Here is a 17,382-nt window from a genome sequence, read left to right on the forward strand (position 1 = left end):
TTTAGTGCCAAAGTCCCTCTTTTTGTTATTATTTTTCCATTGCAGCTCAACAGGGAAACACTGTCCGAGGAAACACAAAGAGGGAATTTGATACTACTGTAAGACTGTAAATGTGGCAGATATCCACTTGATATGACTAACTCAGTCTGCTGAAACCTGAAATAAGTTTCAGATAAACCTTTAAATGCATTATTGCACAAAATGACTGTGTGGACACACTGTGGATTCTGGCTTAACCCATAAGAGCCCGGACCCATTTCTCCTTAAAGGAAAATTATGGAGAATATAAAACAGACCAAATGGACTACAAAGAACACATTTCTGACTTTTTTAAAAATTTCTACCTTCAGTATCAAAGATCTGTAATGTAACATATATGTCATAACGATATTTCCCTAACTTGTTTTATATCAATTTGTTCAAGAAATATCGTCAGAACAGGTAAAATGTAATACCGGACATCTTATTAACGCATCAGAATTGTTAAATGGGTTGAAACCTATGTTTAGTAACAAAAAACAAGCTTTTTAAAATTAGCTAGTTCTATCACATTTGCTGACCAGGTACACTGCCATTTTGGAAGTGATGTCATGGATTCACACATTGTCACATGACTGCACCAGGATGTTCAGTAGATGTCACTTAGGGACTTCATGAGTTAAAATCAAGGTGTATAAGGAATTTTCCAGAACATTGAAAGGGTTGGTGACCCCTGTGTCACCATGGGTTCTTATGGGTTAAATTGAAAGCTTTTTTTACATTGCTTATGTTTCACATTAAACTGGTACTCCTGTGATTTAATATTTCACTTTTATAAACCTGGGGGAATTCCAAGAAACAGATTTGTGAATGACTGGTCAAAATCAGTGCAGCAGAGGAAAAGATATCCTTTCTTTAGTCCCTATTACACTTCGAAGTTCAAACACACTGCATCCTAAAATTCTCGTAATGTAACTCAGTAGTCTTTAGATTAAACCTTTCGCTGCCTGGTAAACTCCCCACCTCTGTGGGTAATCTTGTATGAATTATACAGAAAATAGAGACAGTTGTGAGACTTTTAGTATTTGTTGATTTTCCGAGGAATTTCCTTGACAGAGCTGCTCCATTTTAATAATTTTTAGACATTACATAATCTTTTTTGTGCAGGTGTACATTGGGGGCTTTCGACTCATTACCAAATCATTTCTAAAATCCTGGTCACGGCTCTGCTTAATAATGCCACCCAGTTTCGTGAGATCTCAAATTTAACTTTAAAAACCAAAAACCTACACAAAACTTTCAGACAAAAGACAGGGAATAGAACAATTTAGCACACCATCATACGTCTATACTTTATTACCAACCTCAGTTTAGCTAAATCTGGGAACACTAATTCTGAGTATATTTATTACAAATTAAACTGTGGGTCTGTGTGGTGGAAAAAGGCACAAAAGTGACACTGGCTTGCATGATGGCTTGTTTTATTTTAAAATCAATACAAAATTACATATTCACATCACAGGTCTATTGAAAAAACACTGTACTGTAGAAAAACAGATGTTTCACAAAGAAAACTTTGCCTTTTTTGGAATGAAGCAATTTCAACAAAAAACAATTTCAAGTAGTGGCATGTTCTTTGTCCTCCATTTATACATATAGTACTATGTACATTTATAAAACACAGGAGATAACCAGTCTGGAGTAACAGTTTAAAATGTGTTTATAGTCAAGAGACAATCATGTAGACATTGTGTACTCAGTGTCCTGAATACGGCGTACAGTACTTACAAAACCCCATCATGTAATAGTTTTCCTTTAGTGTCTGAACTTCCATTTCTCTCTAAGGAGGCAAAGCAAATCTATGAAAAAAATACTTTAGTATTGATTGTTCAAGCACAGAAATGGTAACATTTCATTGACTTGCGCTCCTTCTGTGATGATAAAAGTGCTAGACCTAATTCAGATGGGAGGAAAAATGGGCAAAGTACAACTTGTCAGCATGTTAGAGTTTCATGAAGTTTGCATGGTACTCATCCAGCTGGTGATTATTGTTTGGCTCCATTATCAGCACACCTTGTTGAACAAAGTGTGTCAATATCTCAACAGTTAACACCTATCTGGTGTTCCTGATGGTCTTTTAAAGGTGCGGTGTGTAGAATTTAGTGACATCTAGTGGAGTGCACTTGGCAGAAATTAATATAATAGACATAAGTATGTTTAAATTAGTGTATAATCCCATGAAAATAATTGTTGTGTTTTTGTTACCTTAAAATGAGCACTGTGTATCTACATAGGGAGTGGGTCCCCTTCCACAGAGGCCGACATGTTGCACCGCCATGTTTCTACAGTAGCCCAGAATGGACAAACACTGGCTCTAGAAAGGGTCTTTCGCATTTTTCACAGCAACTATAGGTTCTCCTACATACTTGGGAGGGGTACAACTTCACCACTAGATGCCACTAAATTCTACATACTGGTCCATTAAGTAACATTGATCAAAATATTTATCAATAGCACAACTGGTGTATATGTACAAGACTCAAAGATGCTGACTACCAAAAGACTCATTTCACAGCTGTTTCTATTTAAGTAGATGCCCCTGAAAAATGACATCACCACAGTACCTTTGGCAAACTCACACAGAACTTGAACTAAGGACAAAATTGAACAAGAATTCATACAATCATATTTAGGCTTCAGATGCAGACATTTTCATCAGCTAGATGACAGTTGTCATCTATTGATGACATTCACCAAATACAAGATAGATTCTTGTACTGACAGTGCATATTAGAAACTATGATAACCAACAGAACCACAATAACATGACAGTTATGTTTAATGTTTTCCACAATGAACAAGTCCATGAGGTTTCATTTATTTAACAACTATCCAACGTGATCTGAGATAGGTTGTTGTAGAAGGCTGTAAAACAACAAAAATGGCAACTATTGTACCAGGGTCCTGAGGAAAGTCAAGTCATGTTCCAGTGGTTTCAGAGCTAACTGCGAGTCAAAGGGTGTACTGTTTCGGTCTATGGGAGGTATTTTGCTCCATGCCTGTAAACACGGAAATGAAATGCAATGTAATAGAAAGGCAAGTCTCTAGGTAATTAATATTTATTTATTTTCCCTTACTTGTCTTTACCTTCAAAGTCTCGATCTTCTGGCAACTGACGGACCAGTGCACACTGACAGGAGTGAGGAACAGCATCAAGAACAAAAGAAAAGTGCTGGAGGATAATAACTGAGCAGGTGGTCTGTAAACAGCTTGAGGCCAGTTGAACAACCACGGTCTAAAGGCTCAGAAACCCCGCACCGGCAGAATTCTCGTCTACTTCCCCTTCCTCCTCTTCCCTTTCCACCTCACCTCCACTGTGAGCCGCTGAGTTCTTCCTCTTCACTTGTTTGCTGGAGGTTCCCCGAGGCCTCTGCATGGGCACCAAAAGGCGGAAGCCTGGCTGGGAACTGGCAGAGGCTGCGCCCAAGGAAGTAAATGTCTTGAGTGTGCATGGCATAAGGGAGGAGGAGCATGTAGATGAAGGGCTAACACTCTGGACGGAGGAGTATCCTGAACTGTGAAGGTCTGCAGAGAAGAAAAGAGGTTCCTGGTCTTGGCAATCCTTGTTCGCCTCTCGTTCCACTTCACAGAAGCTGTCTTCGTCGCTGGAGAGGGCTCTGCAGTGATCTAGTCTTTTGTCTTCATCAGTGAGTGGGTGCAGTTTGATGGATATCATTGAAGCTATTGAGAGAGAAGAGTTTATAACAGTGAATCATTTTGGAAAATCTACACAAACTAATGAACCTATAACAGTCTGCACAGCTACTATCATCCATCCACATCTGTTCATAACAGCAGCATATGAATCAAATTATGAGACAGTATGTGAAAGTATGTGCAAGTTATGTGGACGTTGCAACTGCTGTGTCATATAATGTCCAACTGGAAGACTCACTCATGCTGTATGGACTGGATAATATATGTGCTTTAGACTAAACATTTGGGGCTCTGCTAGTAATTGGATTAAATGTGCCCAGCCCATTCCCCTTCTGTTCCTCATACTCACAATCGCCATCTTTCTCCCCCTCACTCTCCTCTTGGTCCCCCTCATAGCCAGAACAGGAAGTGTCCAGACTCCAGTCCAGGATGTCGCCCAGCAGTGTCTCCTCCTGATTGGACAGCTCCGCCGTGGGAGTGGCCACAAAGCTGCCCCTGTGGGCCTGCATGTTGTCATCACGTCTCCTAGGGGGAGGGGGAGGGATTGTACAAGTAGTGGGTTAGAGTGAGTCATTGAGGCATCTCACAGATGGCGCAGACTAACACCTTCTGGATGAGACAATTCACAAGTCTGTCACAAAGCACAGGAGACTTTGCAAGGATACGAACTGGTAAATGAGCAAGAGAGGTGGGGCATTGGTTATTTTCCTGTCAGTGTGTTGCTGCTAATAACCAGATTTCTTGCCTGATTTTCAAAGATTTCAAATAATTATATGTGCAATATAAATGTGTTGTAAAGCTGGGAACTTAAGTATATGAATATATTAAAGATGTAGTCATATGAGACTTTCTTTTCTCTGGGATTTTGTTTATGTTGATATTGTGATATAAGGGAACTTAAAATGGTGCCTTTTCCTGGTCTTTAAGGCTAAATTACAGTCCAGTCATTTGACTGTTGATATTGAGCGCAAGGAACGGTGAATGCCTCTAAGGTAGTAATGATGCCTCTAGCAATCATTACTACCTTAGAATAAATATTGCATGACAGCACTAAGAGAAGTCTTATTAACAAATGAAAAAAATCACATTGATCATTATCAATAATGTGACATCTCAGGACCAAAGTAGTGTTAAATTTTTTTGTCCATATTGCCACAGCTTGTTTGTTAGTTAGTATCATGCAGCTCTAATGCGTTGTGTGTTGGGGAAACTGTGTGTTGGTGACAGTCTTACCTCTTGTTGGTGCTGGATGGGGAGGCGAGGAAGGTGTGGATGTCTGCTGGTTGGCTGGTAGGACTGGGAGGCTCCATCTGAGGCTCCACTTCAGGAATCTCCAAGATCTGACACAGCTCTTTAAAATCCATTACCTTGTGGATGCCAAGAAATAATATTAGTGACAGATTCAGAAAACCAATGTTTTTGTTTTTTAAGAAGTTAAATAAATAGTATCATTTCCAAATGTAAAACAACACAGATTTGTCCTGTTGTCTTTGTATTTACTGGATGTAATGTTGGATATAATGAATGAATGAAAAGGAGACATGCAGATGAGGAAAAGGAAACTGTTTCCATAGTAAATAATCTATTGAGTGTTTGATGGTTATTTATTTTTTACTTTAGAATGTAACTGCCGTGAAACAGTCAAAAAAAACTACCTTAAATTCTGAAAGTCTAATTTAAGACTTCAAGGATCTGCGGGAACCCTTTCCTAGAGTACTTCTTTTTTGTGAATCAAGCAGTATACCAGTTGAAGCTGCCATGCTGTTTGTGTTTGACCAATCAGTGAGGGCCATCCATGCAAACTCTGCCCCCCAAAAATCCTGTACTTTTGGAAAAAAAAAAACAGGAACCTACCCCCAGCAGGGACTTTTTGGGGGGTAGAAGAATCTCCCTAGACCTTAATTAAGACCCTGGTCCCTCTGGTGGAAACCCAGGTCGAGGAGCTGAGTTCAACTGAGTTGTATTTTTCTACAAAGAACTCTAACTTCGTTATTTATAGACCTTTGTTTGACTACCTTATTACTGAACCCGCCCGTCACATGCTGCACCACCACAAGTAAAGTCTCAACCTGTGGGCAGAGATGACTTTTCCTATACCTTCAATAAAAAATTGCAAGTACCTTCTCTTTGCTGATGTGCTGGTAGGCCTCATCCTCAAACCGTTGCTTAACACCAGTAAGAGACACGTGCCTGTAATCTTTGGGAACATCTTGACTGAAACTGGGGAGAGACAAAGAGAGGGGAGAAAAACCGAGTTAAGATAAATTACTGACTTTGATCCACTTTGTTGACTGCATCTCTAAAATCAACTCTTGGGGACAAATCCCGTCACTTGCCCATTTAAGAGTTACAGTTTGTTGATGTGATGCTCACTTATCAAAGTGACTCATCCTGAGGCACGTTTCTATGACTCAGCTGGTGATTCACCGATGATTACACACACATACACAAACACCCCTACTATCCAAATGCCTCCTGCTGTCTTTTATGACTCTACAGCTCTCTGGGCTTCATGTGTGCTTTGAAACCTTAATGGCCATCCATTTTCTTAGTCATCAGACATTATAAAAAAATTTTTTTTATATCTAATCAATGTGGCCATATGAGCATGCTGTAAACAGCCAGACACATTATCAATCAATTCTTGTTATCTCACAAGTCTCCATATTCTTACATCTCATGGAGGACAGAACAGTGAAGTAGCAGGCATGTGTGAGTCAAAGTATGATAAAGCAGAAAATTCAGTAGACTGTAATGTTTTCAGTGGCATTTTCTATGGCGTGTATTTGTCCCATCCAAAAATGAAAGGATGCTGTGCGGGAAATCAATAGTTGGAATAAATGAAACAAATATGTTAATGAATATTTTTCTAACAAGTCTGTTGGTAATTTTATCTTTTGTCATGTTGTATCCAAAGCAGATGCCAGAGGTTTTTAAACAGTGCTGATGTCATACTGGAACTAGGACACGCATAGTCACTGATGTCAAACAGCTGAAAGCAGACTCATGAGATTGTCACTTAAAATGCAAAAGCAACAGATTTTTACCATGTCACCAAACACTGCTGTCAACCAAACAGCTGTAGTGAATCATATTTGTTAAATCATGCTCATAACACATTTTATTAATCAGAACACTTCAGTTCAGTTGTTCTGATTAATACTCCGAGCTCACCATATCCCTCTTTTTCTTGCTGTGATTGAAATAAACCACATATGGAAAGAAATCAGTTGTAATACCAAGAAGGTATACAGAAACTTTGCTTGGCAACAATAGAAATCTGCTATTGTATGGTCTGGATATTGCGGGGGAAACTAGCGGTACTGTGAATAGAGCCATTTTATGATCTGCAGGGGTTTTACAATGACAGCCTTCAGTACCCAAGCAGGTATACACCCTCAGAATGTAGCTAATGGACCTATAATTTTCAACAGAATTACAGTACAAGTCAGTAACCCCTGTGGAGAGCAGGGGTGTGTTTGGTCTAATACCAATCTAAAGAAAAACTAATTAACCCTCAGAGACCTGTGAGGGCGTCTGCGCCCTTGGCCGAGATTACTGTCTTTCAGAGGCTGTAGAAGGCTCAGTTTTAAAGCTAGACTGAATATACTATATGAAACTAGACAACTGAAGCCATCCAATGGTACCGACCATGTCATGCTAGCTTGTCTGGAAGGGGGCTAAATAACGCTCCAAAGTTAGGCTAAATTTTGGCAAGGGAAAAACTGGCATTGCCATTTTCAAAGGGGTCCCTTGACCTCTCACCTCAAGATATCTGAATGAAAATGGATTCTATGGGTACCCATGAGTCTCCCCTTTACAGACATGCCCACTTTATGCTAATCCCATGCAGTTTTTTTTACATGCAGTATAAATGTTATTTCCACCTATTCTAAAAATGTGAGTATGTGAATATTTCTGCATACTGGGGTCCCTAAACAGTCTTGGAATTGCATAAATGGGTATGACTGGAAAACTGAGACTCTTTTGGATTCAATGAGCCCAATTGAATTCATGTGTGATGATGTAAGTCCCCATAGCAGCCATTTCATTGTAGTGAGACCATTTTTTGAAACTTGACCTCACTGTATAAAATGACCTATTGTAACCTCTAAAATAATCACAGCCTCATGAAACTTTATGCCCACAAACTAGAGACCTAGAGCATTCAGAGGATGTATGGCTTTCATAGGTATATTGACAATAAGGGGGTTTCTGAGCAATTTCCAGAACAGAAGTGCTCACCATCGAATCGCTGAAAAATGCTATTTTTACAGAAATCTCAAAACGTCAAAAGTTTTGACACCAAATCAAAGCATGATTTTTTTTTATGGTGTTCTTCAAATTCTTGTTGTCTTAATGTGATATTTTGGAGGGATTTTTGACCGTTTTTGGATCATTTCTTGAGTGGTCAATGGTTAAATGGTTGGTTACATTTTGCACCAAATCTGTGTAACAAATGGTATCTTGTGAGACATAATTGAGCATGGAAATAGCCATCATAATGTTCCAAGCCCTTACACACTTACCTAACGTGCTGAGAAACATAATGCACCCATCACAGCCTATTTTACTTGCCAGCCCAGGCTAATCAAATGTGTAGCTACAGAAGGGCAGATGCCAAACAAGCTGCATCCTGTCAAAGGGATGAAATGACTGGTCCCTTTCTTTATAGATAAGATCACTAAAAAAAAATCCATTTTTTAACTAAACACATCAGTCACTAGGTGAGACTTACCTTTGCTAAGGTTACAAAAAAAAAGTTTTTTAGGGTAAATAAATGTGCCTTTCAGTGTCTACATTGACTCTCCCTCTTCCAAGGTTGTGATAACACAAATGTAATTCTTATTAGAAGTGAGCTCATCATGGCTGATCACATCACTTAAACTAAACCATTACAAAAACAAAAGGTTTGCTCTGCATGTGTGTGGATGTACAGGAGTGTCTCTACATCTGAACGTGACCGAACAGACTGAGTGATTGTGCAGGTGGGGAATGAGGGAAATAACTTTCTTGGCTACCAATCCAGTCAAAACACACACTGTGAGAAGCTTACCACTTGACATAGAGCAGCACAGAGAGGGGGGTGAGGTCTTGCTTGGAGAAACCTGTGTAGTCAGCTAACTGGCTGGGCCAGATAGGAGCTGCAGGAGACAAGCAAGCATAATTCAAGGTGAACATAAACTTAACACTCAACTAAAACCATAAATTGTATTTGTTTGAAAAAATATTTGCATCACATGTCTGTGTTAAAAGGCTGAAACAATACATCTTTCCAAACTGGCATGTTTTCAGTGTGTGTCAGTGAGTGTTATTACCATAATGATGTAGAGCTCGTGTAAGCAGCAGTGCAGCGCAGGCCAGTTTGGCAGGAGGTGGTGTGGCGAGAGCAGAGTAGAGCAGGGACAGCTCACAGATGTAGCTGAACAGGTGAGTGGTCCGCCTCTCTAGAGGGTGCAGAGACAGCAGCACCTCCCCGTAGTCCAGCAGTGTGGGGCTCTGAGCATAAAATGACTCTCTTAACATTTGTTCAAACACAGTGCTTGAATTTCCAAAAAGATTCTTCAGCATGAAATTATACATATAAAAATATAGATTACATGAGAGAGATATTTGTTTATGTACTCACCCTGATCTTTCCGCCCAGCACAGAGACAACCTCTCCCATCATCCGAACCAAGTCCTCATACTTGTAGGTGTTGTCTGTGAGCCAAACAGCTTCTCGTATGGTCAGGATTTCTTTACTGATATAGCTGAAAAAGAAAAGAACCAAACATTGTCATGGAAGTACAAATATAAGTTACAAATATAAATCAATTTGTGTTTATTCACAACAAAATACAAATATTCTTTTAATGTGATGTCTTTCTTACCGTGTACAAACTACCATACAGGCAATTCCCAATAACTGTAGGCGAGCCTTAGGGACAGAGCGCAGAGCCAGGTAGCGGTCCACACAACCCACTGTAACATGCAGCGTCAGGCTGGAGAAGTCCTTCATGGTGGTCACCTCCACAAGCCAGTCCACCAGGATGTACCTACAGAACCATAAAGGGGAAGGAAAAAAAATGAAGATCATGTGGCAAAAAAGGGATATTTTGGTCTGAAAAAATACAGAAAAATATTTTAAATTAATCTAAATGTGAATTGCACAATAATGAGAGGCAATTGGTTTAAGTCTGTAACCCTCATGCATAAAATAATCTAGGGTAAATGTCAACAGCAACCACCCTAAACTAGCAGACATTATCTGATCTTGAAAAATCAGCCACTATGGCCACATCATGACTTGAAATCAGCCTAACGGCTATGTGTTGTGTCCCCTGTCTTACTGGGAAAGGATTATCTTTATACTGACACATAGGCCTGGGCGATAAAACGATAGCGATACATACCGACAATAGACACTTCATCAATAGCAGTAAGAAAATTGGTCAATAGAATGTTCAGTAATTTCACTTTAATACATTAAATGCAGTTTGAAATGCAAGTTTAGTTACATGAACAAACCCCAAGCGTGTTTCCTCCCTGGCTCATAAACAACCTATCATATCCCTTGCTATGAATGACACGCACACAGCCAATCATTTAACAGTTATGTTGTTCGACTGCACCATCGACATGGGACACAACAGAAACAGCGTTGAGTTAGAAATGAGTGCAGGCGGTGAGGAAATTGTTGATTAAAAAAGCACACTAAACATTTTATTGTAATAAACTTTTCAGCTATAACGCCCAGCCTTACTGGCACACTTGTGCTAATGTTCTCTTTCATCTTCTCTTTAGTAATGTCATTAAAAGAGAGCTAAAATGATCAAAACTCAGTGAGTCATCACAATAACATCAATAGGATCATTCAATTTTCTAGAAAAATATTCACCAACAGACTGTAATCCTGCCAGTAATAGCTTGGAAGATTTTCTATTCCCGCCTACCTCATGGTGTCCTTGATGCCTCGTCTGAGGATGCTCTGAGCACAGCGACGCGATGCCAGGTTAGAGGAACTGAAAAGCTGGGCCACTAAGTCAGAGCAGGCCTTTGCCTCCAAACCCAGTGGATTCCCACTGCTGCACACTTTGGCCAGAGAGAGCTGGATAAAGAAAAGACCAGGTGTTCAATAATATTTTAGAGTGGCTTGACAGCTTGTTGAACTTGGTCAAACTAAAAAGATGACAATGAGGTTGAGTACTGCAACAGATTTCTGCTGTAATTACTTAGCGGGATTTTAGTAAGAGCCTGTGTTTTGGATGAGTCATTTTTGTGATTCAGTGGTACAGCTTTGATTAAGCTGTGAATGGCGATGAAAAATCAACAGTATGTCAACAATCGTCAAGTCCTCCTGACACTGACAACTTTCAATGCTGGACAAATAGAGGAGTGGGAAATGAAAAAGAAACGAACAAAAACTTGACAGATGAAAAGTGACAAACAATTTACAGTCTTTTGTATTATTAAAGTGAACAACCGTGGGAGAATAAAGCTGCAGACTGACAAAGAAGAACACATTAAACCAACTGCTGCAACATAATGACACAAGACAATAATCCATCTTACAAAATGTCAACAAAGCCTGTATAGCCAAAGCAGCACGTTAGCAGAGCAGCAGGAGCTTCAGACACGTTCTACACAAGACGCACTCAGAAACAGTCACCTGCATTTGGGCAACACCCAGAAACCAACACACAGTCACCGTAGTAACACACGTAAAACAAAAGAAAATCGTACTGAAGTGCAAAATTACGCATTGGGCGTGGTTACATGCATATGGTGCAAGCTGTTAAGTGGCCTGTGTAGTCTCCTGTGAGGACAAGCTGTTATAATCACACACCTGTGCCTCCCAGCATCCTTTGCCAGCATAGTCCCTCAGAGTTCGTACACATTGAAGGTACCTGCCTGGATCTGCCATCTAAAATTAAAAAAAAAAAATAAGGAAAGAATTAAATTAATCTTGGGTTTAGCAATATTTTTCAATGAATATTTCCACAAAAGATTTTTGTACATGCAACAAAACCTTTTAACTATTGATTTAATTTTATTTTTAATAAACTTGAGTTTGACATGGAGAAACAATAGCTTAGATCAATAAGGTCAACATTTCCAAGAGTAACACTGATTCTTATTCTGAATGAGACATTCAGACTCACAGCTGCTTTACGGTTGTGCTCCCATAACAGGTAGGAGCTCTGTAAACAGCCAGCCTGCGAAGACTCTTCCAGCATCGATATGGCGTCTGAACGTCTTTCATCCTCCTGGAAAAAGGTAACATGGTTCCAGATGTGAATAGAAAATCTAGACTTTGTTCACGCAGTCAAACATGATAGTCTGCTCTGCACATAAAGCCTGTGTGTCATGAGCCTGCAAACCAGAGTTCTAATTAAGCTGCATGAAATCATTTGTCACACTGTTTAATAATACAGCAAACCAGGGCTGTGAGTGAGAAGAACCAACAGGGACTCTAAGGCAACAACTGTGTTATATGGAAAGGGGGGAAAAAAACAAAATTATCCCATCTGTGCAGTTGATGAGTAGTCAAACAGCCCCCTATGACAGTAGCACTAAGCTCTACATTTTTATTAGAGACTAGAAACTGTGTTAACCACACCCAGAGAGAGACAGAGCCAGTCAGATTCAGTCTCACTTTCACACTCACTTCAAACAGCTGCAAAACTCTGGCCAAACAGTGCAACAAGGGCCCCTTCTTCTCCTGTAAAGAAAAAAAAAAGTGTGAATTCAGCACTAAACCTTTTCAATTTCTATGAAACCATCATGTAGACATGAATGTAATGTACATTTCTCTGTGAATTTAAAGCAATAGTAATTTTTGTGTCTGTCCATTGAGCAATAACAGAAACTCAACCTTATTTAGACTATTATTTGTGATTGGTGGAAACACTGCCACTGCCTTGAAACTCGCATTAATAAAAACAGAAAAGGAGAAATGAAGACTATTTTCTGTGCTTATTAATTGTAGTCACAAGTTCTTGCTAAAAATGAATGCAGGTTAATTTTCCATCAAGGTTGGGTGAAAATGAACAACACTGTCTTGTCCCCTAAACTGTAGCAAAACCTACCATGTTGTCGTCACACTCAGCCTTGAGACGGTCAAACACCACGGCCTTGCAGCAGCTGCCAGTGGGCGACCATGGTGGACGGATGAACACCCAGATAAAGGGATCTGCCAAAGGAGAGCGCAGGCTCTCGGCCAGGCTGAAGAAGTGGGAGGCCTTCCGACCACATACATCCGCTCGCCCCTCATCGCTCAACAATGCTGATGGAGAGAGACAAGGCACAAGTGATGAGCTGCAATCACTAAGAGCATCCATCAAAAAAGTATTTTTTCCCCTTAAATTTCACTTGACCTTTATTTAAAATCAGGGTCATGTAGGATAAAGGTTACATGTACTAACACAGGACCAACCAGCATATGAAAAGGAGGAAAAACATAAGTGCAATGCCTACAAAATGTTTGAGTTAGGGAGTTGTGAAGTGTTTTACTTACGTCCTTCATTGTACAAATAAGCAATCCCTAATTTCACAGCTGCTTCAAAATTTCCCTTTTCTGCAGCTCTGAAGGAAGAGAGAGATTTCAGATAAAAATCCATACAGATGGAAAAACAAAAACACATTGTTTTTTTGTTTTGTTTTTTTTAATTTGACAAAAGACACTGCACCTTTCAAATAACCATAAGCTGTTGGGGGATGGCCACGTGTCTCTGAAACTGACCCTGGCCCAAACACTGGAATGGTTGTCAACAATGTCCCGCAGCTGGGAGTGAACCTGTAACAGAGGTCAAGCCATTAAGTCACTCAACAAAAGAAACATCTGACCCATCAAATCAGGTGGTTACAAGACGCTGAGCCAGAACAAATCTGGGATGACAAGGCACATACATGCTAGATGTTGTGTAGGAGTGCTATAGTGAGTACAGTATGTTTACTCACCGCTCTGACAGACAGCAGATCCTCAGCAGAGAGGCACTGGAGCACACAAAGGAGGACCTCCTCAGGGAGAGACAGCAAGGTGACAGTTGGAGTTCGCTTACGGACCCGCTTCCGTGCTGGAACCGAGTAGCATTTTGAGCAACGGCAGTGGACTACTGAAAGAAAAAAGGGATTTAAACTCACACAATTCATTCATTTCCCCCATCCTTGAGTTTAATTCTCATATTCAGCTAAAGACATAGCATGTAGGTAAACACACACAACAAAATCACCCAGAAGCATTTCACATCTAAGTGCAGGGCTAACAAATTCATTCTCACATTAATGTTACACAAATATTTGCAGTTCATTTAAAGCAGGCCTGTGGTCGCTTAGTATGTTCACTGGTAGCCAGGCACACCAAGACGAAGGATATAGCTCCCCATTCAAATTGCCTAACGTAAATAACGTAAGGCATCTCCGGGAGGTCTGATCAAATACCTGGTCTGAATTTTTAAATTCATGGAAAGATAATAACCTCTAAAAAGGTATTAAAGTGAGAATACAACATCATATAATAAAGCATTAACGTTAGCAGCTTTCTAACGAAGGTGAACTGAGGCTGCTAAGTCAAACCAAGTGAGCGCCCAAATTTCCCTCCTGTGGTTTAAATGTAAGTAGCATTACGTTACGCCCATTTTCATATATATTAACATATATTAGTTCTCAGACACCACAAAATCGTTAAGATTCAGAAGGACACGCATTTTACATGGTTACTGCCAGCATTAGTCTATTTCAAACTCCAAGAGGAACCCATGGCTAACGTTAACGTTACCTAACGTTGGTGCTGGCTAGGAGCTAGTTACCAGTGCTATCTCTGTCAAATTGCAACAATTTAACACTGGTTCTAAAACAGTCGTCTTTCCGTAACAGTCATTCGCATATTTCTGGTAGTAGGAGCTAGTTTAAGTTGGATAAAGTTACTTACCGCCCGCTTTCATTGCAAGTGCAGTGATCTCTCCTCGGACAGTGATGCCTGTAGCTAACGTTACAGCACGGAGTAGCGATTTAAATGTTGCAGTGATACTCGCTAAATACTACACACTCCCAAACGTAGAGTCGAATTCACCAGGAAATTATATAATCGTGTCACAATACAGCTCGCTGTCTCTGTTATGCTGCAGTAGTTAACTAATATCTTAAGAAGTTGTCAGCTCTTGCCTGAATTCAAATTCAAGCACGCGTCCTCAATTGCTGGACCCGCCCCAAAGCTACTCTAGGACCGCCCGCGCTCAGAGTTTAAACTCCATATTCAATCTGACTGGTCGAGCACGGGTACGCCCCTCTACGACCTAGTAGTTTCTTGATTGGTTAGCGTGAAGAATGGAAGCACTGATTGGTCGGATTTTATAAACTGTAAAATATCGAATGCTCATTGGGCAGCGTAATGCCATTTCGAAGTACGCGCTCGCCAATAAACGTATGTGATTGGTTGACCTGATTACGACGACCGTCCACAGACCCACCTATTTACTGTGGATTGTGGGACATGTAGTTGGACAGAGAATGCCGTTTAAAGGTACCCCGTTTAAAGGGACAGGCGCACAGTTAGGGCCAGAGTAGATTTTTCTATTGGCAGTGCAAGTGAATAGTCCCTTAAAAAACGTGTAAAGTGCTTTGAATATATTGTGCCACATTCACAGTGATAAATGGTCTGTCTTTTGATTGTCCAGAGCACAAAGAGTTATAGCAAATCTTAATTGATAAAGCAATAAGGTGCTGGCAAATGAAGCTTGTATTGTTGTCTTCTTTTCGAGGATTTATATTTCTTCTATTGTAATGATATAGAAGGCGTAAAATATTTTTATTTGGAAGGAACTGAAGATGAAATAACTCCTGTCAAATTAGTCTTTTCAGCTCAGGACTATGATTTGAGGACAAAGACTAACATATTTGAAGTGATGATGAACTGTAATCCGTCATAGCCAATTTGTAAGTAAAAATCTGGCTTGATTAGCTTTCATTTTTATTCATCAGGCATATCTGTGATTGCAACTGCCACATTAACAAGCCTTTACTAATTCAATTGTGTAATATCTTGTTACCTAATCCTATTCCATTCACATCCGTGAATTTCTTCTCCAAAATTAAATTAAAAATATATGGAATAAGCATTATGTTTCTCTAGTAGCATTCATAAGGACTAAACAAATCGGCTCCATGAATGAAGTTTCAAGCTCAACTGATCTATATTGGCGATTTAATCATGATTAAGTAAAGAATAAACTCAATTATACCATTCCGCCAAATGCACATTAACATTTGCAGACTGAGCCACAGGATATGGATGCAAGGAAGTTCATATTTGATTGGTATGATACTGGAAGGGTCATGGTCCGACATGCAGGGAAAGTTGATTGGACAATCAGTCATGGCGGACAATAAATTGGGCTCACCTGCTAGGCAGCTGATAAATAATTTGGAATCACAGTGTACAGAGCCAACATTGCATCGCTGTACGGCGCAGAAAATGATGAACGCTACTGCTGAAATTTCACATTGTACATAAACCATGCAAACCACGCACACTTTCTCCACTGCTTGTGGGGAGAGGATGGGATGTTTGCCTCTCCTTCTCTCTCCTCTGCTCTCTGTCTTTGCTTGTTTGCACGAGGGCGGGGCTGAGCTGCACACACACACACACAGTCCACAACGGACAGAATGAAACGGACTTCAGGTTTTATGCACTCGAGTCGTAATTTATCAAACTGTTGAACAGTCTTTGACTTCCAGCAGTCAACTCCCCTCTTATCCGCAGCCGCTATGTTTAACAGTAGTACGGAGCTCGTTATGCTAATAGTGAACTTTGATGAACGTTCATTGTATGTAACGAATGAGTCTAATTAGCTAAATATCGTAAAATTAGTTGGATTCATGTAGACTTCAGGCTGCCTGCCCTTCCTCTCTACCAACAGTACCTTCAGCAGTGAGTCTGTGATCAGTAGCAGCAGAGGGAGGAGGACAAAATATGGAGAAACCTACATTTATACACCATTCATTTACTGATCCATATTTGTGTAATATATCAACATTATATATCCATAATTAAAGGAAAACAACCAAATCTAAAGGGAACTTCACTTTTGTACTTATTATGTATACAATGAATAGATCACCAATATGATGGAAAAAAAGTTATTTTCATTTTTTGGTTGCCGGGCCAATGAAAATATAAAAGGGGCCAGTAAAACCCTAATCTACTGGCCAAGTTGGCCAGTGGGGGGGGAATGTTATATTAGACACTGAGGGTTTGAGGATAGGTTAATCAAGAAATCAAAGTCCAAAGTAAACCTAAGTGAATGTGAGCATAATGGCAAGTACAAAGAATGAAAACGCTGGTGGAGCAAACAAGATTATTGATGTGTACCTTATAATAGGGGACATTAAGAAATCATTATGTCTTGTCCTTTTGTACATCACACACACAGACACACACACACAGAAAACTTATCAATTCATCAATATTTGTGTGTCCTTGTGGAGATGTAAACGAATAAAGAGAAAGATTGGTATGGCCTCTGACGCAGCTGCCTTTGAGGAAATTACATGATGATTAAGACCATTGTGTTGGATCCCTATTGTGAATGAATAGACTACTCCCTTGCCAGAATAGTGTCCTCTTGATTGGTCTTTTGAAGAGGGTCATAAAGGAGCAGAGTACACTACAGTGGCAATCATTTGTTCCTTTCAGGCTGTCTATTG

At 39.9% G+C, this 17,382-nt stretch overlaps 1 protein-coding gene across 3 annotated transcripts; it reads right to left on the reverse strand.

Annotated features, from left to right (window-relative positions):
* Nucleotides 1-1,443: 1,443 nt before the first annotated feature.
* ccnf (cyclin F) lies at nt 1,444-14,932 on the reverse strand. 3 transcript variants are annotated; one of them, XR_010924218.1, is made up of 18 exons: nt 14,609-14,930; nt 13,639-13,793; nt 13,368-13,474; nt 13,196-13,263; nt 12,768-12,964; nt 12,347-12,400; nt 11,841-11,945; nt 11,525-11,602; nt 10,632-10,786; nt 9,570-9,734; nt 9,326-9,449; nt 9,015-9,195; nt 8,753-8,840; nt 5,817-5,916; nt 4,930-5,063; nt 4,046-4,221; nt 3,127-3,720; nt 1,444-3,038 (listed from the first exon to the last, which is right to left on the reverse strand). XR_010924218.1 is itself a non-coding variant. In XM_067570431.1 (17 exons), exons 1-17 carry the CDS (start codon nt 14,619-14,621, stop codon nt 3,275-3,277), a joined length of 2,343 nt encoding a protein of 780 aa, XP_067426532.1. In that variant the 5' UTR covers nt 14,622-14,932; the 3' UTR covers nt 1,444-3,274. The 3 variants fall into 3 exon arrangements, 2 of the variants coding, with proteins under 2 accessions (XP_067426532.1, XP_067426531.1); XM_067570431.1 differs by having other exon boundaries at nt 1,444-3,720; nt 13,639-13,790; nt 14,609-14,932; XM_067570430.1 differs by having other exon boundaries at nt 1,444-3,720.
* Nucleotides 14,933-17,382: the final 2,450 nt, after the last annotated feature.

Source organism: Thunnus thynnus, chromosome 17 (genome assembly GCF_963924715.1).
Source record: "Thunnus thynnus chromosome 17, fThuThy2.1, whole genome shotgun sequence".
NCBI lineage: Eukaryota > Metazoa > Chordata > Actinopteri > Scombriformes > Scombridae > Thunnus > Thunnus thynnus.

Coding starts and splice junctions, on each gene's coding strand:
- ccnf (XM_067570430.1), bottom strand. Junction 13,475..13,638: donor ATCTGCTGTCTGTCAGAGCG/GTGAGTAAACAT, acceptor CCTCTGTTACAG/GTTCACTCCCAGCTGCGGGA. Junction 11,603..11,840: donor AGCACAACCGTAAAGCAGCT/GTGAGTCTGAAT, acceptor TTTTAATTTTAG/ATGGCAGATCCAGGCAGGTA.